The sequence below is a fragment of the Leucoraja erinacea genome, chromosome 16 (genome assembly GCF_028641065.1).
Source record: "Leucoraja erinacea ecotype New England chromosome 16, Leri_hhj_1, whole genome shotgun sequence".
Lineage (NCBI taxonomy): Eukaryota > Metazoa > Chordata > Chondrichthyes > Rajiformes > Rajidae > Leucoraja > Leucoraja erinaceus.
In genome coordinates this window covers 30,707,941-30,725,453 of record NC_073392.1, presented here as the reverse complement: position 1 = coordinate 30,725,453, position 17,513 = coordinate 30,707,941, and the positions used below count along the sequence as shown (strand labels likewise).

The 17,513-nt window shown below is 45.4% G+C and overlaps 1 protein-coding gene across 1 annotated transcript in view; it reads left to right on the top strand.

The window, feature by feature from the left end:
• Positions 1-17,513, top strand: part of mst1rb (macrophage stimulating 1 receptor b) — a 110,667-nt gene that overhangs the window by 70,709 nt on the left and 22,445 nt on the right. The window contains exons 7-14 of the mRNA XM_055648051.1: positions 2,175-2,313; positions 5,044-5,180; positions 7,689-7,859; positions 9,850-9,943; positions 11,479-11,694; positions 12,655-12,798; positions 13,584-13,737; positions 15,525-15,617. Coding sequence (XP_055504026.1) covers positions 2,175-2,313; positions 5,044-5,180; positions 7,689-7,859; positions 9,850-9,943; positions 11,479-11,694; positions 12,655-12,798; positions 13,584-13,737; positions 15,525-15,617 — 1,148 coding nt within the window. The remainder of the gene's footprint in view (positions 1-2,174; positions 2,314-5,043; positions 5,181-7,688; positions 7,860-9,849; positions 9,944-11,478; positions 11,695-12,654; positions 12,799-13,583; positions 13,738-15,524; positions 15,618-17,513) is intronic.

Sequence of the window (17,513 nt, the reverse complement as noted above, 5' to 3'; positions counted from 1 at the left end):
GCTCAACCCCTCCTTATAGCTCGGGCCTGGTAATTGTTATCAGGCCCTGATTCCTGGTAATTGTTTCTCCAGCAGTGTAAAGAAAGGATAAAATGTAGTGAATAGTCGCCTAGGGTCCCTGTAACTTCCACAGTCGGAAGTCTATAGCAGTAGCATTGAATTTGTGGACTATTAATTCTGCCCCACCTCAATGACTGCCCCAATATGGAGATGTCCACACAAGAGGCTGCATACCAGATGCATTGCGCCTTGTGCCTAGGGTCAGAAATGCCTGTAGAAGATGCAGAATGCTGGACTATTTCTTGGATAGGTGATGTAATCTATCCATGATCTCCAAGGATGCTGCCTGGCCTGCTGAGATAGCCCAACATTCTGTGTCTTCTTTTACAAACCAGCATCTGCAGTTCCTTGTTTCTTCCTGTGTTTCCACCTTAAAGTTGCTTTAATTGTAATTAAATCGTAATTGTAATTAAGTTATTAGCCAAGTATGTAAACATACAAGGAATTTGATTTGCCAACAGTCATACAAAAAAGCAACAAGACGCAAAACCACATAAAAATCAAACATTTATCAATGAATGTACCCGGCTTAGTAAGTAGGAGAATGGGGTTGAGTGAGAAAACTAGGTCAGCCATGATTGAATGGCAGAGCAGACTCGGTGGGCCCAATGGCCTAATTCTGCTCCTATGTCTTATGGACTGTGGTCTTTTTTTTGGTAAACCAGCATCTGCAGTTCTCCCAATTTTGTTAGTCCTTGCTGTCTCCTCCCCTTCCTCAGCCCCCCTGCTGTCTCCTCCCATCCCCCAGCCTTCGGGCTCCTCCTCCTTTTCCCTTTCTTGTCCCCACCCACCCCCGCCCCCGATCAGTCTGAAGAAGTGTTTCGGCCCCGAAACGTTGCCTATTTCCTTCGCTCCATAGATGCTGCTGCACCCGCTGAGTTTCTCCAGCTTTTTTGTGTAACCTTCGATTCTCCAGCATCTGCAGTTCCCTCTTAAACTCTGCAGTTCCTTGTGTTTTCAAGCATTTTGCTGTTCTTTTGACAGATGTGGCCATAAAGGAAACTTGTAGTTACATAACCAAAGAAATTGCATGAGCAGATAATGCAATGCTTGGTCTTATTCTCAGTGAGTTGCAGCTTGTTGTTTATGTTGTCTTGCGCACCAAGCCATTGTTGGTTTGTTTCCTGAATCAAATGGTTGCTCGAGAGACCTGGATAACCTCAGGTCAAGGTGTAGCACTCACCTGCTGTTTTTGCAGCAAAGTGAATTTAATTAGGTAATGGTTCACAGATTACCTGTTGGTCTCCCCAATGGTAGGCCCTGTCCCTCAGTCTGTGGTCCCTCCTCACCTGCACTCACCTGGACCAGGTGCGTAGGGCAATCTCTACACCTTGGAGTTAGGCAGCAAGGTCTCCACTGTGACTAGGCCTCAGTGTGGTATTTTAACCTCTCTTGGACGCTCTGAGGCATTTAAAAAAAACATAAAAATAGAGATTAAAATCTTTATGATCTTAACTGAATCCAATTTTAAATTAAAGTTTAAACTTTAAAAAAAAACATTTAGCTTCCCACTGGCCACATAAGCAACAGCTCCACACTCCTGATTTAAATGAGTGGGGTCTCTGAAACCTTGAGCATTTTTCTCCATCCACAGTCGATCCCGGCACTAATAGGCAAGAACGTTCTTCCATCGCAGTGAATTTGTAATGAAAGGTGCTGAATTCAACACTGAACTCAAGTGCTGGAGTTAACACTGTTGGCTGCTGCATGCGTGGGAAAGGCCTGCCTAATTTGAATGAATGAAACTTTATAATCACATGTGACATGTCACAGTGAGATTCTTTGTTTGGCCCACCATGCACAAAGTATGCAACGAGATGCTACGTGTGGGGCGTCAGCAACGTTACAAAGTGTTCAATGCAGTCCCAACGGTCCCTCTTTGTTCTTGGTGCCCCCCCATGCCGGGTCCCCCATCATGGTCACTCGGTGGTCCTGCCTTGCCGGTCCCTCATCATTCTCAACCCCCCCCCCCCCCCATATCTCGTCCGTCCTTGTGTTCTCGGCACCCCCCCTTCTTTGTTCTCTCGCGATGTGACCTCGACCGATCTCCGGCACTCACAATAATGTGTTTCTTAGTTGAAGGGAATAAAAATATAGTGTGTGTTTTCCGGCAGGTTGGTGTGCAAACTGGAAATTACTGGAGAGACCCAGCTGGCTGGATCAACAAAGATTACTATCACAATTCAAGAGACCAAGCGCAGCGGAGAATTCTCCATCGTCGGGTCCACCTCTATTGCTGGATTTGAATTTGTGGTGAGGACGCTACAGTGTTGTAATTATAAATCAGAGAGGCATTCAGCACTGAAACAGGCCCTTTGGCCCGACTTGCCCATATCAATCAACGTGCTCACCTAGTTTAGAGGGATACGGGGAATGCACAGGCAGGTGAAACCACATACGGGGCTCTTTGGTCGGCATGGGCAAGCTGGGCTGAAGGGCCTGTTTCCATGTGGTAGGACTGTATGCGAGTCAGCACCAGCTTATTCCTTTCCTCTATGTGTGAATGTTGTTTAAAGGGTATGCAGTAAATCATGCTTCTTTGCAAGTTTCTCATGTTATTTGGCTGCATAATAACATGAAGGCTGAGCTCCGTTGCCTGTGTCCCTACTTCCCCGCTCACAAACTCACTGTCCATATTCTTCAGCCAAAGTTCTGTGAAGATTTTATGGCCATTCCCATAACTTAAGATAGACACAAAAAGCTGGAGAACTCAGCGGGACAGTCAACGTCTCTGGAGAGAAGGAATGGGTGACGTTTTGAAACGTTGATCCATCTCCTCCAGAGATGCTACCTGTCTCGCTGAGTTACTTCAGCTTTTAGTGTCTATCTTCGGTTTTAACCAGCATCTGCAGTTCCTTCCTACACATTCCCATAACTTGCTTTCCCACGTTTTATTTCCCTTTATTCTCTCTCAAATGCCCAGTAATTCTCATTTGATTCTCCTGCCGACTATCTACGCAGTGGGTACTAACCAGTTAACCCACAGGCATGTCTTTTGGGATATCGAGGAAACCGGAATGCCTATTAACCCTCCATTAACCCATTTGCACAGTTGGTATTAACCACTTAACCCACAGGCATGTCTTTGGGATATGGGAGGAAACCAGAACACCCATAAGAAACCCATGCGGTGGCACGGAGGATATGCAAAGTCCACATGGAAAACTTAACTGAACCCAGGTCACTGGAGCTGTGTACTAGCTGTGCTAACTGCTGCGCCACAGATCACTGGCCTGAATCTTTCCACAGGCAAAATGTTTCCTCACTGTATTCTCAGTTCTAATGCCCACTGGGAACATGCATGAACTGGGGAGCACACTTAATCCGAGGGAAAAACACAATATGCTGAAGGAACTTTAGGGTGGCACGGTAGAGTTGCTGCCTTACAGCGCCAGAGACCAGGGTTCGATCCTGACGATGGGTGCTGTCTGAACGGAGTTGATACGTTCTCCCTGTGACCGCATGGGATGCTCTGGCTTCCTCCCACACTTCAAAGGCGTATAGGTTTGTAGGTTAATTGGCTTCTATAAATTGTAAAATGTCCCTAGGGTGTAGGATAGTGTCAGTGTATGGGAGGATCGCTGGTCGGTGCAGACTCGGTCAGCCAAAGGGCATGTTTCCACGCTGTATCTCTAATGTCTAAAGTAAAAGTATCCCGAGCCAAAACGTTACTTGTGTAAATGTATACATTCTCCCTGTGACCGTGTGGGTTTTCCCCGGGTGCTCCGGTTTCCTCCCATATTCCAAAGGCGTGGGTTTGTAGGTTAATTGGCTTCTGCAAATTTTCCCGAGTGTGTAGGATAAAAATGGTGTACGGATGATCATTGGTCGGCGCGGACTTGGTGGGCAAAAGGGCCTGCTTTCATCTGGTACAGGTATCCCCAAATTAAACTAAACGTAAACTAACCGATAACTAAACTAAAACTAAACTAAACTACTCTCCCCTCGACATTCCAAATGGCTTGCTGTGGGATGGTTTCCCATTCTGTTTTCCTCTGTGTGTTAGCCATTACATTAAGCAGCGACTTGCTCTCAACGTCAGCAGTTCCTTCTTAAACAAATTGCTTTGAACGTTCTCGGGAGAGCTGATAAGAGGTGCACTGCATTTAGACTTTACTTTTGACACTGGAGATAAAGAGCGGAAACAGGTCCTTCGGCCCAACGCAATCATCCCATACACTAACCTACACACATTAGAGACAATTTTAGAACTTACCGAAATCAATTAGTCTACAAATCTGCGTGTCTTTGGAGAGTGGGAGGAAACCAGAGCACCTGGAGTAAACCCACGCAGTCACAGGAAGTATGTAAAAACTCCGTACAGACAGCACGCGTAATCCGGATCGAACCTGGGTCTCTGGTACGACAAGACAGCAATTCAACCGCTGCACCGCTGGGATGCCCCAAATGGTGATGAATGTGATCAACAATGTTCTCCTTTGCTGTGAGTTTAGTTTAGAGAAATAGACATGGAAACAGGCAGTGGTTGTTTGCATGTTCTCCCTGTGATCGCATGGATTTCCTCTGCGTGCTCCGTTTTCCTTCCATATTCTGAAGACGTGTGGGTTTTTAGATTAATTGGCCTCTGTAAATTACTCCTAGCACGTAGGGAGTGGCTGAGAAAGTGGGATAACATTGAACTGGTGTGCACTCCCGATGTTGGGAGAGTTCAGATCCAGTTTAAGAATAAGGGGGGGTAAGCCACTTAGAACGGAGATGAGGAAATACTTTTTCTCACAGAGAGTTGTGAGTGTGGAATTCTCTGCCTCAGAGGGCGGTGGAGGCCGGTTCTCTGGATGCTTTCAAGAGAAAGCTAGATAGGGCTCTTAAAGATAGCGGAGTCAAGGATATATGGGGAGAAGGCAGGAACGGGGTACTGATTGTGGATCAGCCATGATCACGTTGAATTTGGCGGTGCTGGCTCTAAAGGACGAATGACCTACTCACGCACCTGTTGTCTATTGTCTATTGTTTCTCCATTAGGAACCTGTGATAACTCACGTGGTACCGACGTACGGCCCCCTAGATGGTGGGACTTTGATTTCATTACGCGGGCGACATCTGACCGCTGGCAACACCCAAAATGTGACCATTGGTGGGAAGGTGTGTCGCATAGAGAGGTGAGGTGTTGAGGATGGGAAATGGCTGCAGGATGGGGAGGGGGCTTTCCAAACTTTAACCTTTAAACACGTCACTTGGTTTCAGATGTTTGTGTTTAAAGAGCACCTTGGTTTTGTATGATATGCCTAATGCTTTAAAGTAAACTTTCGACTTTAGAGATTCAGCGTGGAAACAGGCCCTTCGGCCCACCGATTCAGTGCCGACCAGCGATCACCCCGTACACCAGCACTATTCTACACACTAGGGCTAATGTGCAATTTACAGAAGTCAATATTGGAATGTGGGCGGAAACCGGAGCACCCGGAGAAAACTCACACGGTCACAGAGAGAACGTACAAGCTCTGTACAGTCAGCACCCGTTGTCAGGAATGAACCCGGGTCTCTGGCGCTGTAAGGCAGCAACTCTATCGCTGTGCCACTGTGCCGCCCTGGGCAATGCTGGATAAGGTACAAGGCAAAATCCCTTGTACAGTAAGTAGCTGGACTGCTGTGGTACAAGCGTTTGCTGTGGACGAGAGATTGATTAACAATGACGGTCCAATGCAGTGTGCTGCCTTGTGCACGCCTCTCTGGCTGTCGACTTTAGTCTTTTGTCACGCGTACCGAGCTACAGTGAAAAGCCTTTTTATTGTGTGCTGACCAGTCAGCGGAGATAAAATACACGATTACAGTCGAGCCATCCACAGTTACACGATAAAGGGAATAACGTGAATAATGTTTAATGCAAGATAAAGTCCGATCAAAGATAGTCCGAGGGTCTCCAATGAGGTAGATATTAGCTCTCCAGTTTGTGAGAGGATGGTTCAGTTGCCTGATAACAGCTGGGAAGAAGCTGTCCCTGAATCTGGAGGTGTGCGTTTTGATACTTCTGTAGTTCTTGCCTGATGAGAGAGGGGAGGAGTGGCTAGGGTTCGACTGGTCCATGATTATGCTGGTGGCCATATGAGCCATCCTATCACCACTGGAGATGGGTCCTGTGCTTGTATCTACCTCATTGAAGACCCTTGAGCTCTCCTTAAATGAACTTTATCTTGCACTAAATGTCATTCCCTTTATCCTGTATCTGAACACTGTGGGCGGCTTGGTTATAGTCATGTATAGTCTTTCTGCTGACTGGATAGCATGCAACAAAAAAGCTTTTCACTGCACTTCAGTACACGTGACAACAAACTTAACTAAATTAAACTAAAAAGGTTCAGGGGGTGAACATGAGATGAACATGTTGGCGAACACGATGAATCAGGAGATGGCCACACAGCTAGCTGTCAGTTGAACTGTGTCTGATCTGTTGTGGTTCCATACACCCAAGTATCGTTGCCCGATGAATCGTGCTGCAGTTTTAAATTGACTCCAACCTCACCGGCTGTTTTTTGGGAGAATTATTTCTGGACACAGGAATGCTGGAGGCCCATTGATTACTGGATCTCAGCCTCCCACTTCCCTAATTCCTTGGAATGTTGAACATTTCCTGCTCCCTAAAGTAAGAACGGGAATGATTAGAAAAGAGGAACAGGCCATCCCGCCCCTTGTGTCTGCTCCAACATTCAATACGATCGAAGATTAACCCTCCTTGGGGTGAAGAAACTTCTCATCGCTATCCTGAAAGGCAAACCACTTACTTTGAGACCGTCATCCCTGGTTAGGGATCGGGCCAAATGAAATCCTCGCTGCATCTCCCCAGCCAAATCCCTTAAAGATAAGTAAGATCAAATCTTATACTTCTAAACTTCAGAAAGTAGGCCCTGCCTATGTCTTGTGTGACAAATCTATCATTCAATCTGGTGAACCATTTGTAGCACTCCCTCTGTCACAAGAACATCTTTCTGCAGGAGAAGACCAGACATAAATGGTATTCCAACATTTATTGGAACATATGTATAATTATAGTACATACATTAATGGTGGTCTTAACAGAGTGACATGCATTGGGATTAAGATATCTCTTATTGCATCTCGCTTTGGGTGGCACAGTGGCGCAGCTGGTAGAGTTGCTGCCTCCCAGCGCTAGAGGTGCTGTTTGTGTGGAGTTTGCACATTCTCCACACAAACATGGGATTCCTCCGGGTGGTCTGGTTTCCTCTCACATCCCAAAGACGTGGATTTGTAGGATAATTGGCACCTGTAAATGTGTGTGAGTGTGTAGGGAGTGGATGAGAAAGCGGGATAGTGTGAATGGGTGAGTGGTGGTCGACGTGGACTCAGTAGGCCGAAAGGCCTGTTTCCATGCTATATTTCTAAATTCTAAACTCTAAACTCCACCCTTGTACTCAAGTTATCTTTGTAACAGAGGCTAACGAGCAGTTTGTTTTCTTAATTGGTCACTAAATCTGCATATTAAACTTTAGTAAATTGTGAACAGGAACACCCATACCCCTCAATTAATGGGGAAAACAATTCTGTTATCTTTTCTATTTGCTAAGATACATTATAGCAGGAGCAAATATATTTATGCAGCATCTTAATGATATGGTTTTTCATCTTGTGTTCTGTACCTATTTCAATCTCAGACAAAGTAATATATCCATAAGTTGCATAACTCCTAAAATGGATGAGTTGAAGGAGGAGTTTCCTGTTGTGGTGATAGATGTGGCAAATGTACCACTCAAGGGCGATTTCAAGTTCCAGTATCGGAAGAATCCTGTGGTCCATAAAATGTCCCCAAATTGCAGCATCATACGGTGAGCAATAACCATTTACTTCACTCAGCCTTGTTGGCCAAGTCGGGTCGTGTGGTAACAAGATGCTCTGTCCTAATTAGAGCTATAAGATGGCTGTGAAATATTGGTTTAGTTTAGAGATACAGCGCGGAAACAGGCTCTTCGGACAACCGAGTCTGCACCGACCAGCGATCCCCGCACATTAACACTGTCCTTCACACACTGGGGACAATTTACACATACACCAAGCCAATTAACCTACATACCTATACGTCTTTGGAGTGTGGGAGGAAACCGACGATCTTGGGGGGGAAATCCCACGCAGGTCACGGGTTAGAACGTACAAACTCCATACAGACAGCACCCGTAGTCGGTATAAAACCTGGTTCTCCGCCGCCCTCTTACTGAAATAGACCACAAGAACAGGAATTTAACACAACATGTTCACAATGTTTAAGAAACATTTGAACAGGTACATGGATAGGACGGGTTTAGAGGGATATGGGCAAAACACCGGCAGGTGGGACTGGTGTATATGGGACATGTTGGTTGGCGTGGGCAAGTTGGGCGGAAGGGCCTCTTTCCAAGCTGTGGCACTCTAAGGCTGTATAACGGGAGAGGGCCGTTCAGCCATTCAAATCCATTCTAGTTTTCAGTTACATCATGCCTGCCATCTTGCGCTTTAATTGAAAAGTTTTTGTATATTGAGGAAAAGTATTTCCCAACGGTGATAGATTCACGTCAGGGAGGCTGAAAGGAAAATGGGCATGTGTGGTGATGTAGCTGCCGGATGTATTAAATCCAGTTAAGTAAACCTGTAATTGAAAGCTAGCAGCAGTAATGGATTATTTAAAAAATCATCCTGGTTAATTCCTCGGTCTTGGGTGTGTGAGTCATCCCTGCAGAGTGTGGCCCCTCAGAGACTCCATTCTTTCAGTGATGTGATTGATGCCCGACCTGAACGACTATGGTTCAATGGTACTTTATGTACCTGGATGTATCTATTCTTTGTGTATTCCGTGTAGCTGGATACAGGGAAATTATATTTCTTTGCATACAATTCATATATGATCATACATGAACACAATCATAAATAAGTTAAAACGATTGTAGTCTAAGAATGTGTAGGAAGGAACGGCAGACGCTGGTTTAATTCAAAGGCAGACACAAAATGCTGGAGTAACTCAGCGGGACAGGCAGTATCTCTGGATAGAAGAAATGGGTGACCTTTCGGGTTGAAATTGAATAAGGGGTGAGGTGGGTGTGGGGGGGGGGGGGGGGGGGGAGGGGCAGGTATATCTCCACTTTTCTTTTTCTTTTGTTTATCTTTCTTTTTTTTCGGCCACGCTACTTTGGTAGTTTAGGGGTCTTTTCTTTATGCTTTTTCGAGCTATCTTTTCACATCACTTTTTCCCCTCTCTTGTTCATGTTTTCTTTTCTTTTTTCATTTTCAGGTTATAAGGTTAAAAATGAAGCTGTACAATAATTGTATAATCTTAGATGCCAAATGTTTTATCTTTGTACAATTGCTTCTAATAAAAATAAAAGAAAAAGAAAAAGAAAAATAAACAAAATAAGTCTGAACAAGGGTTTCGAATCCAAACGTCACCAATTCCTTCTCTCCAGAGATTGCTGTCCCGCTGAGTTACTGCAGCATTTTGTGTCCCACCTTCAAGCCTATTCCTTGTCTCCAGAGTTGCTGTCTGTCCCGCTGAGTTACTCCAGCTTTTTGTTTCTATCTGTAGTTTAACAATAATAGATTATACTGAGCACACAAACAGTCACCACATTTCTGATGCCATTTAGTACTCTTCAAGTTTCAAAGCTCGTAAAAGTATAGCGTTTCATCATGGCCTTAAAGACCCAGTGTCCTGGGTTGTCCTGGTGACAATTGGTGTTTTTTTTTTAATGTAAACCAGCATCTGCCGTTCCTTGTTTCTACAACAGAACCACCCTGTGCATTAATGCTATAATAATGCCTGCGCTTCACAATAGTTACTCTTTTCCACAGCGGCCTCAATGTCACAATACATGGGACCAATCTGAACTCTGTCTATCAGCCCAAACTTGTATTTGTCGACGAAAAGGGTGTTAAGTTTGAAAAGGTAGGTCATTAGCTTGTAAATATTTCATTTTTACTTTTTATTCTGCACTCCCTCTGTGAGCACAACTCCCAAACATCTCCCCGCATTAGAGGGACTACACTGGAGCATTTTAACAGCAAAACTATGAATCCCCTCCTGTCAGTATTAATGATCTTGGTTGACTGAAGGGACATGCCAAGTTTTTGATTGGACAGAGTAGTGTCTGTGCTTGTGTCCATATACCATTATGGTATATGGACACACTTATCTGTTTTGTAGTAAATGCCTACTATGTTCTGTGTGCTTAAGTAAAACAAGAATTTCATTGTCCTATACAGGGACACATGACAATAAACTCTCTTGAACTTGAACTTGAAATAATATTTAATCCAGGAAGCATTTAGTACAGTACAGTATTTACCCTGTGTAGGACAGAAATGCAAATGCTGGTTTAAATCGAAGTTACACAACACAAAATGCTGGTGTAACTCAGCGGGACAGGCAGCATAAAGACTATAAAGTCCAGCAGAGTCTGATTAAAGCTAGTCTGAGGATCTCCATTGAGGTAAATGGTAGGGTCAGGATCGCTCTCTTGTTGGTGATATACTTGCATCAAACATCCTTCATTGTAATGCTGTAAGTAATAAAAAATATTTCTAATACCTTTATGGCCCCAAACCTCTAGCACTTCTCGACATCATGGTGAATTTGCTGATTATGTTTGTACAGCGAGAATTTTACACTCAAAGCTGATCTCTAAGGGATTAATGAGTTTAGTACTGACAATGATAGGAACATTTGCCAGTTAGTGTGCAGTGGTTTGTGGCTCATGTCCATTAACTGAAGTGCAACTATTATTTTAGATTGGTGGAGTGTGTTCCTTCTTAAGAATCTATGCCGCTCAGCAGAGAGTTGTAACATTGAATGAATAGTGGGTTGAGTGTCAACTAATGCAATAATCGTGGTAGATCCTTCAACAAATCCTGTGCCTTTCTCCCAATTACTATTTAGTGTGGGGCACAGGAACTGGGCCTTAATGGTCATCTGATGAAGTGCCACTGACCTGATTTTTTACTTGTTTTCTCTCTCCACTGTTGCCTGACTTTAAACTTTAGACGCGATACAGTGCGGAAACAGTCCCTTCGGCCCACCCCACCGAGTCCGCACTGAACAGCAGTCACCCCATACACTAGCATTATCCTAGGGACAATTATATGCAATTTTTCTGAAGCCAATTAACCTACAAACCTGTAGGTCTTTGGGATGTGGGAGGAAACTGGGGCACCCGGAGTAAACGCACGCAGTCATGGGGAGAACATGCACACTTTACACAGACGGAACCTGCAGCCAGAATCAAATCCGGTACTCTGTTGCTGAAAGGCAGCAGCTCTACCACTGCATCACCGTGACGCTCCTTGTTGCTTTATCATTACATGGCTTGATATCTCTAACACCAACCTCTTTGTTCTTTGCCTCCACTGCCCAGAATTTGTGAAACATGTGTGCGTTGTATCAGAATATCTTCAGTCATGAATGCCCTTTCCTGTTACCTGCAGGCATGCCAAGAGCCAAAGTCGAGCGAGGTCATGTTTTGTCAGACTCCTGCAATCCAAGAGGATGAAGCTGAAGGGAAGTTGACCGTGATTATGGACGGCGTGCCAAAGCCAAAGACGTTCGATATAGAATACATGCAGAACTACGAGGTCATCCCGTTTGAAAATGAAGAAAAGATTTGGAAGCTAACGAAGGGTGAAGATGAGATTGAGTTACATGTGAGTTGATGATTTTATATGCAAAGAAATTCTTCCGTAGACAGCATTAGTCATTGGGAAGGTCGTGTGCGATCCTGACAGCGGAACAGAGGTGATCAGAGATCAGTCAAAGATAGCACAGTGAAGTGGCATGGTGGCGCAGCGGTAGAGTTGCTGCTTCACAGCACCAGAGACCCGGGCTCGACCCTGACTATGGTGCTATGTGTACAGAGCTTGTACATTCTCCCCATGGCCACATGGATTTCATAAGCTTATAAGTTATTGGAGCTGAATTTGGCCATTTGGCACATCGCCACCATTCAGTCATGGCTGATCTATCTTTCCCCCTCAACCCTATTCACCTGCCTTCTCCCCATAACCCCTGACACCCGTACAAATCAGTTTCCACTGGGTGCCCCATGTTTCCCCCCCACACTCCAAAGACGTCCAGGTCTGTAGGTGAATTGGCCTCTGCAAATTGTTCCTGGTATTTAGAATACGGGGTGATTTCTGGTCAGCGTGGACTCGGTGGGTCGAAGGGCCTGTTTCCACGCAGTATCTCTAAAAATAAAAATAAAAACTAGAGGTGAAAGGCAATGGTGCGGAAGCATAGTTATTGGGATAGCATAGAACTAGGGGTGGCACAGTGGCGCAGCATTGGAGCTGCTGCCTCACAGCGCCAGAGGCCCAGGATGGATCCTAACTATGGTGCTGTCTGTACAGAGTTTGTACGTTCTCCCTGTGACCGCGTGGGTTTTCTCCAGGTGCTCCAGTTTCCTCCCACACTCCAAAGACGTGCGGGTTTGTAGGTTAATTGACTTCTGTAAATTGTCCTTAGTGTGTAGAATAGAACTAATGAGCCAGAGGTGTGAGGGCCAAGCCTTCCAACTTGAGCTTGGGGCAGTCTTTGCCTCGAGGTGGGAAAGGTGAACCTATTTGTCTGTCTAACGTGAGATTTTTATTTTCTTCCAATGGAGACAGCATGTCATGCTGCTAAAGTTGAGGGAGTGTTTGAACGTGACACTTACTGTGGGAGACGCTGTGTGCGATGCAAGAATCCTGATGCAAGAGATCACCTGCAGAATCCAAACTGGTGTGATTCCCCATGAAGGACTTCCAGTCAAGGTTTACAATTTTAACTCTGCAGCTCTCTGTGATATGATTATTTTTCGCTGTACACCTTAAGGCATGGTTGTAACCATTTCTTATCAGATGGAGTCAAAGGACATCCATTTCTCTAGAATTTAGAAGATTGAGAGGGGATCTTATAGAAACTTACAAAATTCTTAAGGGGTTGGACAGGCTAGATGCAGGAAGATTGTTCCCGATGTTAGGGAAGTCCAGGACAAGGGGTCACAGCTTAAGGATAAAGGGGAAATCCTTTAAAACCGAGATGAGAAGAACTTTTTTCACGCAGAGAGTGGTGAATCTCTGGAACTCTCTGCCACAGAGGGTAGTTGAGGCCAGTTCATTGGCTATATTTAAGAGGGAGTTAGATGTGGCCCTTGTGGCTAAGGGGATCAGGGGGTATGGAGAGAAGGCAGGTACGGGATACTGAGTTGGATGATCAGCCATGATCATATTGAATGGCGGTGCAGGCTCGAAGGGCCAAATGGCCTACTCCTGCACCTAATTTCTATGTTTCTATTTCCTTTTTTTGCCATTGTTCATTTCTACCCCATTCTGATCTCTGTAGAGAGTCACACAGCATGGAAACAGGCCATTCGGCCCAACATGCCCAGACCGACCAGCATGCCCCATCTACACTAGTCCCACCTGCCTGTGTTCGGCCCATATCCCTCTAAACCTGTCCTATCCATGTACCTGTCTGAATGTTTCTTAAATGTGATCTTTTTTACTTTGCCATTTTTTTACTTTGATCTTTTTAACTTTTCCATCTGCACCGCAAGCTGTGGGTGAATCACGTGGAGTACTTTATTGGGATCGTCATCTATGAAGAGGAAAGTATCAACATGATTGTGGGCATCACCATTGGCACCGTGCTCCTGCTGGCGATCATGATTCTGGTTGTTGTGTTCCTGATCTACAAGAAGAAAAGCAAAGGTAAGGGCTTTTCTCCACCTCAACCTGATGCCTGGCTTCACCATGACTTCAGTCCTGGGGTTGCAGGCTAACACCTTGGCAGCTGAGGTGATGGGATCAGAATGCTGGGGTTAGAACATGGAACAGCAGAGACAATAGTGGTGTTCACTGGGCTTTTAGATAGGCATGTGGATGTCCAGGAAACGGATGGATATGGACCATGGCTAGGCAAGATGGTTTATTTTAATTTGACATCAGGTTCAGCACAGACATTGTGGGCTGAAAAGCCTGTTTTGTGCTGTGCTGTTTTATGTTCTACAATAGTGTGTTTTATTCTCTTGTTAATGGATTTTCAGTCAACAGTTTTATTACAGGTTTTATTACATTGATTTTTCTGCACCTCCTTAAATCCGGACAAAATTCCAAGAGCGCACTTGAAATCCCCCCTGAAAATGTCGCCTAGGCCGGTTGAGGCGGCCGATCCCGACTTCATCAGGAATTCCGCGCCGATTGGCGGGTTGGATTTGTTCTGGAACTCCAGCCCTGCCGGAGCCAGCAGATCCGTTCCCATCGCTGCCTTCCGAGGCCAGCTATGTAGGCCCCTCGACGGCCTACATTGTCCCGGTACCTTTGCACTCCTCTTGGAGGCCGTGACCTCTGTTTTGGTCCGGAAAACAGATAATCCAGAGAGGCTCGGGAACCAAGGGCGACGGAAAATCGGTGGTGGACCTGTTCATCAATCGGTTGAAAACAGTTGAAATGGCCTAAAAAGATATTGACCTTGTTTAAGAAGGAACTGCAGATGCTGGACATCAAAAAAACGAAGGAGCTGATCATGGACTTTAGGAGGGCACATCATCCGAGGACGTACACTCCATTGAGTATAAATGGGGATACTGTGGATAGGGTGAACTGTTTTAAATATCTGGGAGTCCACATCTCTGAGGATATGACATGGTCATCACACGCCTCAGCACTGGTGAGTAAGGCAAGGCAGCGCCTTTACCACCTCAGGCAATTGAGGAAATTCAGAGTGTCTCCGAGGATCCTCCAGTGCTTCTACGCAGCGGCGGTGGAAAGCATCTTGTCCGGGACAATTACCATCTGGTTCGGGAATTGCTCTGCCAAGGACAAGAAGGCTCTGCAGAGAGTAGTGCGTTCGGCCGAACGCACTATGGGAGCTTCACTCACCCCCCTGCAGGAACTATACAACAGGAGGTGCAACTCCAGAGCAAACAAAATCATGAGAGACCTCTTCCACCCCTGCAACAGACTGTTCCAGCCGCTACGATCAGGCAAACGCCTCCGTTGCCATGCAGTGAGAACGGAGAGGTTGAGAATGAGTTTCTTCCCAGAGGCAATTCGGACTGTAAACGCATTTCTCACCAGGGACTAACTGTACAGAACGTTTTTCCTTCTATTATTTATTATGTAAAATAATATGTGTGTTATGATTGTGTTTATAATTTGTTTGGTTGTTTTGTTGTTCCGCGAGCATTGCCACTTTCATTTCACTGCACATCTCGTATGTGTATGTGACAAATAAACTTGACTTGACTTGACTTGACTTGGAAAATCGAAGGTAGACAAAAGTGCTGGAGAAACTCAGCGGGTGCAACAGCATCTATGGAGTGAAGGAAATAGGCAACGTTTCAGGCCGAAAACCCTTCTCCAGACTGATGTGATTCACCTTGGTGTGCACATTACTAATTCTATTATCTCTGCTATGATTCAGTGTATCAGTTTATATTCTTTTACATGAAGGCTTAAAAAGCCACCCGATTAAAAAACTTTATCTTATTTTCCAGAGCATGCAGACTTAATGAGCCGTTTAGAAGCTTCAGTTAATATGATGTCTCTAAATACAGTACCACCTGTGCCCACTGACTATAGGAACAGTCGTAAGTCCAATTTATCATTAGTTTCTGCTGCTATAAAATCAGTTGCTCATTCGTAATTTGCAAATATGTTTTACACTATTCTACACTCTGTTCTACACTCAGCAAGGCCACCAGTATAATCAAGGACTCGTCTCACCCTGGTCACTCCCTCTTCTCCCCTCTCCCATTAGGAAAGAGTTACAGAAGTGTGAAAACACACACCACCAGATTCAGGGGCAGTTTCTTCCCAGTTGTCATAAGGCAACTCAGCCATCCAATCACCAAATAGAGGGTGGTCCTACGCTCTGTGCATCGAACGCGTGGACTTTGGACTTTTTATAAATAACGCCAAACTATGGCGACTCTTGCATGTGTGATCTATGCAAAGATGAATTTCACTGCATGGTGCACACATGACACAAAGCTCCATTGAACTGGGTTATCTATAAGGGGAACAGGCCTTAATATGCCAAGACTAGAGGCCTGATGTACTTTATATTCATCTTGTAGCTTTACTCTGGTCACAGCTGTATCTCCAATGAATTAATTACAATGGCATGCATAGCGATAGACTTTGTTCAAAGAGAAACAGGAACTGCAGATGCTGGTTTACAAAAAAAGACCCAAAGTGCTGGAGTAACTCACCGGGCCAGGCAGCATCTCTGAAAACATGGACAGGTAACATTTCGGCTCAGGACTCTTTAGACTTTTACTTTAGACATTAGAGCTACAGCGTGGAAACATGGCCTTTGGCCCACCGAGTCTGTGCCGACCAGCGATCACCCCGTACACTAACACTATCCCACATCCTGGGGACATTTTACAATTTATAGAAACCAATTAACCTACAAACCTGTACATCTTTGGAGTGTGGGAGGAAGCCAGAGCATCCCATGCGGTCACAGGAAGAACATATCAACTCCGTATAGACAGCACTCGTAGTCAGGATCGAACCCGGGTCTCTGGCGCTGTAAGGCCGCAACTCTACCCCTGAGCCATTGTGCCGCCCTGAGCTGTCATCATTTTAACTCCAACTTAAGCCGTGGATTTCCTAATTGTGGGCTGGGTTCGATGTCGACGGTATGAAATAGTTGGCATTGTGACACTTACCAAAGGCTTGTTCTTTTTGCCTGGAAGTGACCTCTGGCTGACCCCAGCTGACACATCTGTTAAAACTGTAGAGTTTTCACTTTACGACGTGTTTTTTTTTCCATTCCCCTGAAGGCCCCTATGGAAAAGCCATCAATAACAACAAGAGCTGTAACGGGTCAGAGATATTTTGCACTCCACTGACTAATCGCTTCCAATTGTTATTTTTCATCTGTACCTGCCGTCACTAGTCTCCTGGTTTACCTGACAATGTTGATCCCTTAAACCAATTAACATTCAAATAAACAAATTTAATGTTCTAACTGGCTATTATGTCTGGTTACCTTCGACTACTCCCCACCCATACACCAATCCTCATGCCCCCCACGTCTCTGATCCCCCACCATCTCCCAACCTCAGCCTCCGTCCCCATCCTCCACCTTTGTCATGTCTTCACCATCCCCACTGACCTCCCCCTTTCCGATATGGAATGGTCTGTCCTCAACAGAAGCCTCATCTTCATCCCTCTCCGCCCCCACCTCAACGAGTTTCGGGTCTGCCACGAGTTTTTCTTCCTCCGCCTCCGTGCCCTTTTCTATGGGAAGAAGTCCTCACCACCTAGTGATGACCCTTCTCCCATCTCCACCAGTCCTCCTCCTTTTGGACTCCCTGAACGGCCCTCTACCCTCTTTAGACCTTTTTACATCAAACTGCCGGCGTGACATCAACCGTCCCAACTCTTCCACTTTCCTTACCTCACCCCCTCTGAACGTCCAGCCCTCCCCTCACTCTGCAGCAACCCCGACATTATCATCAAACCCGCCGACA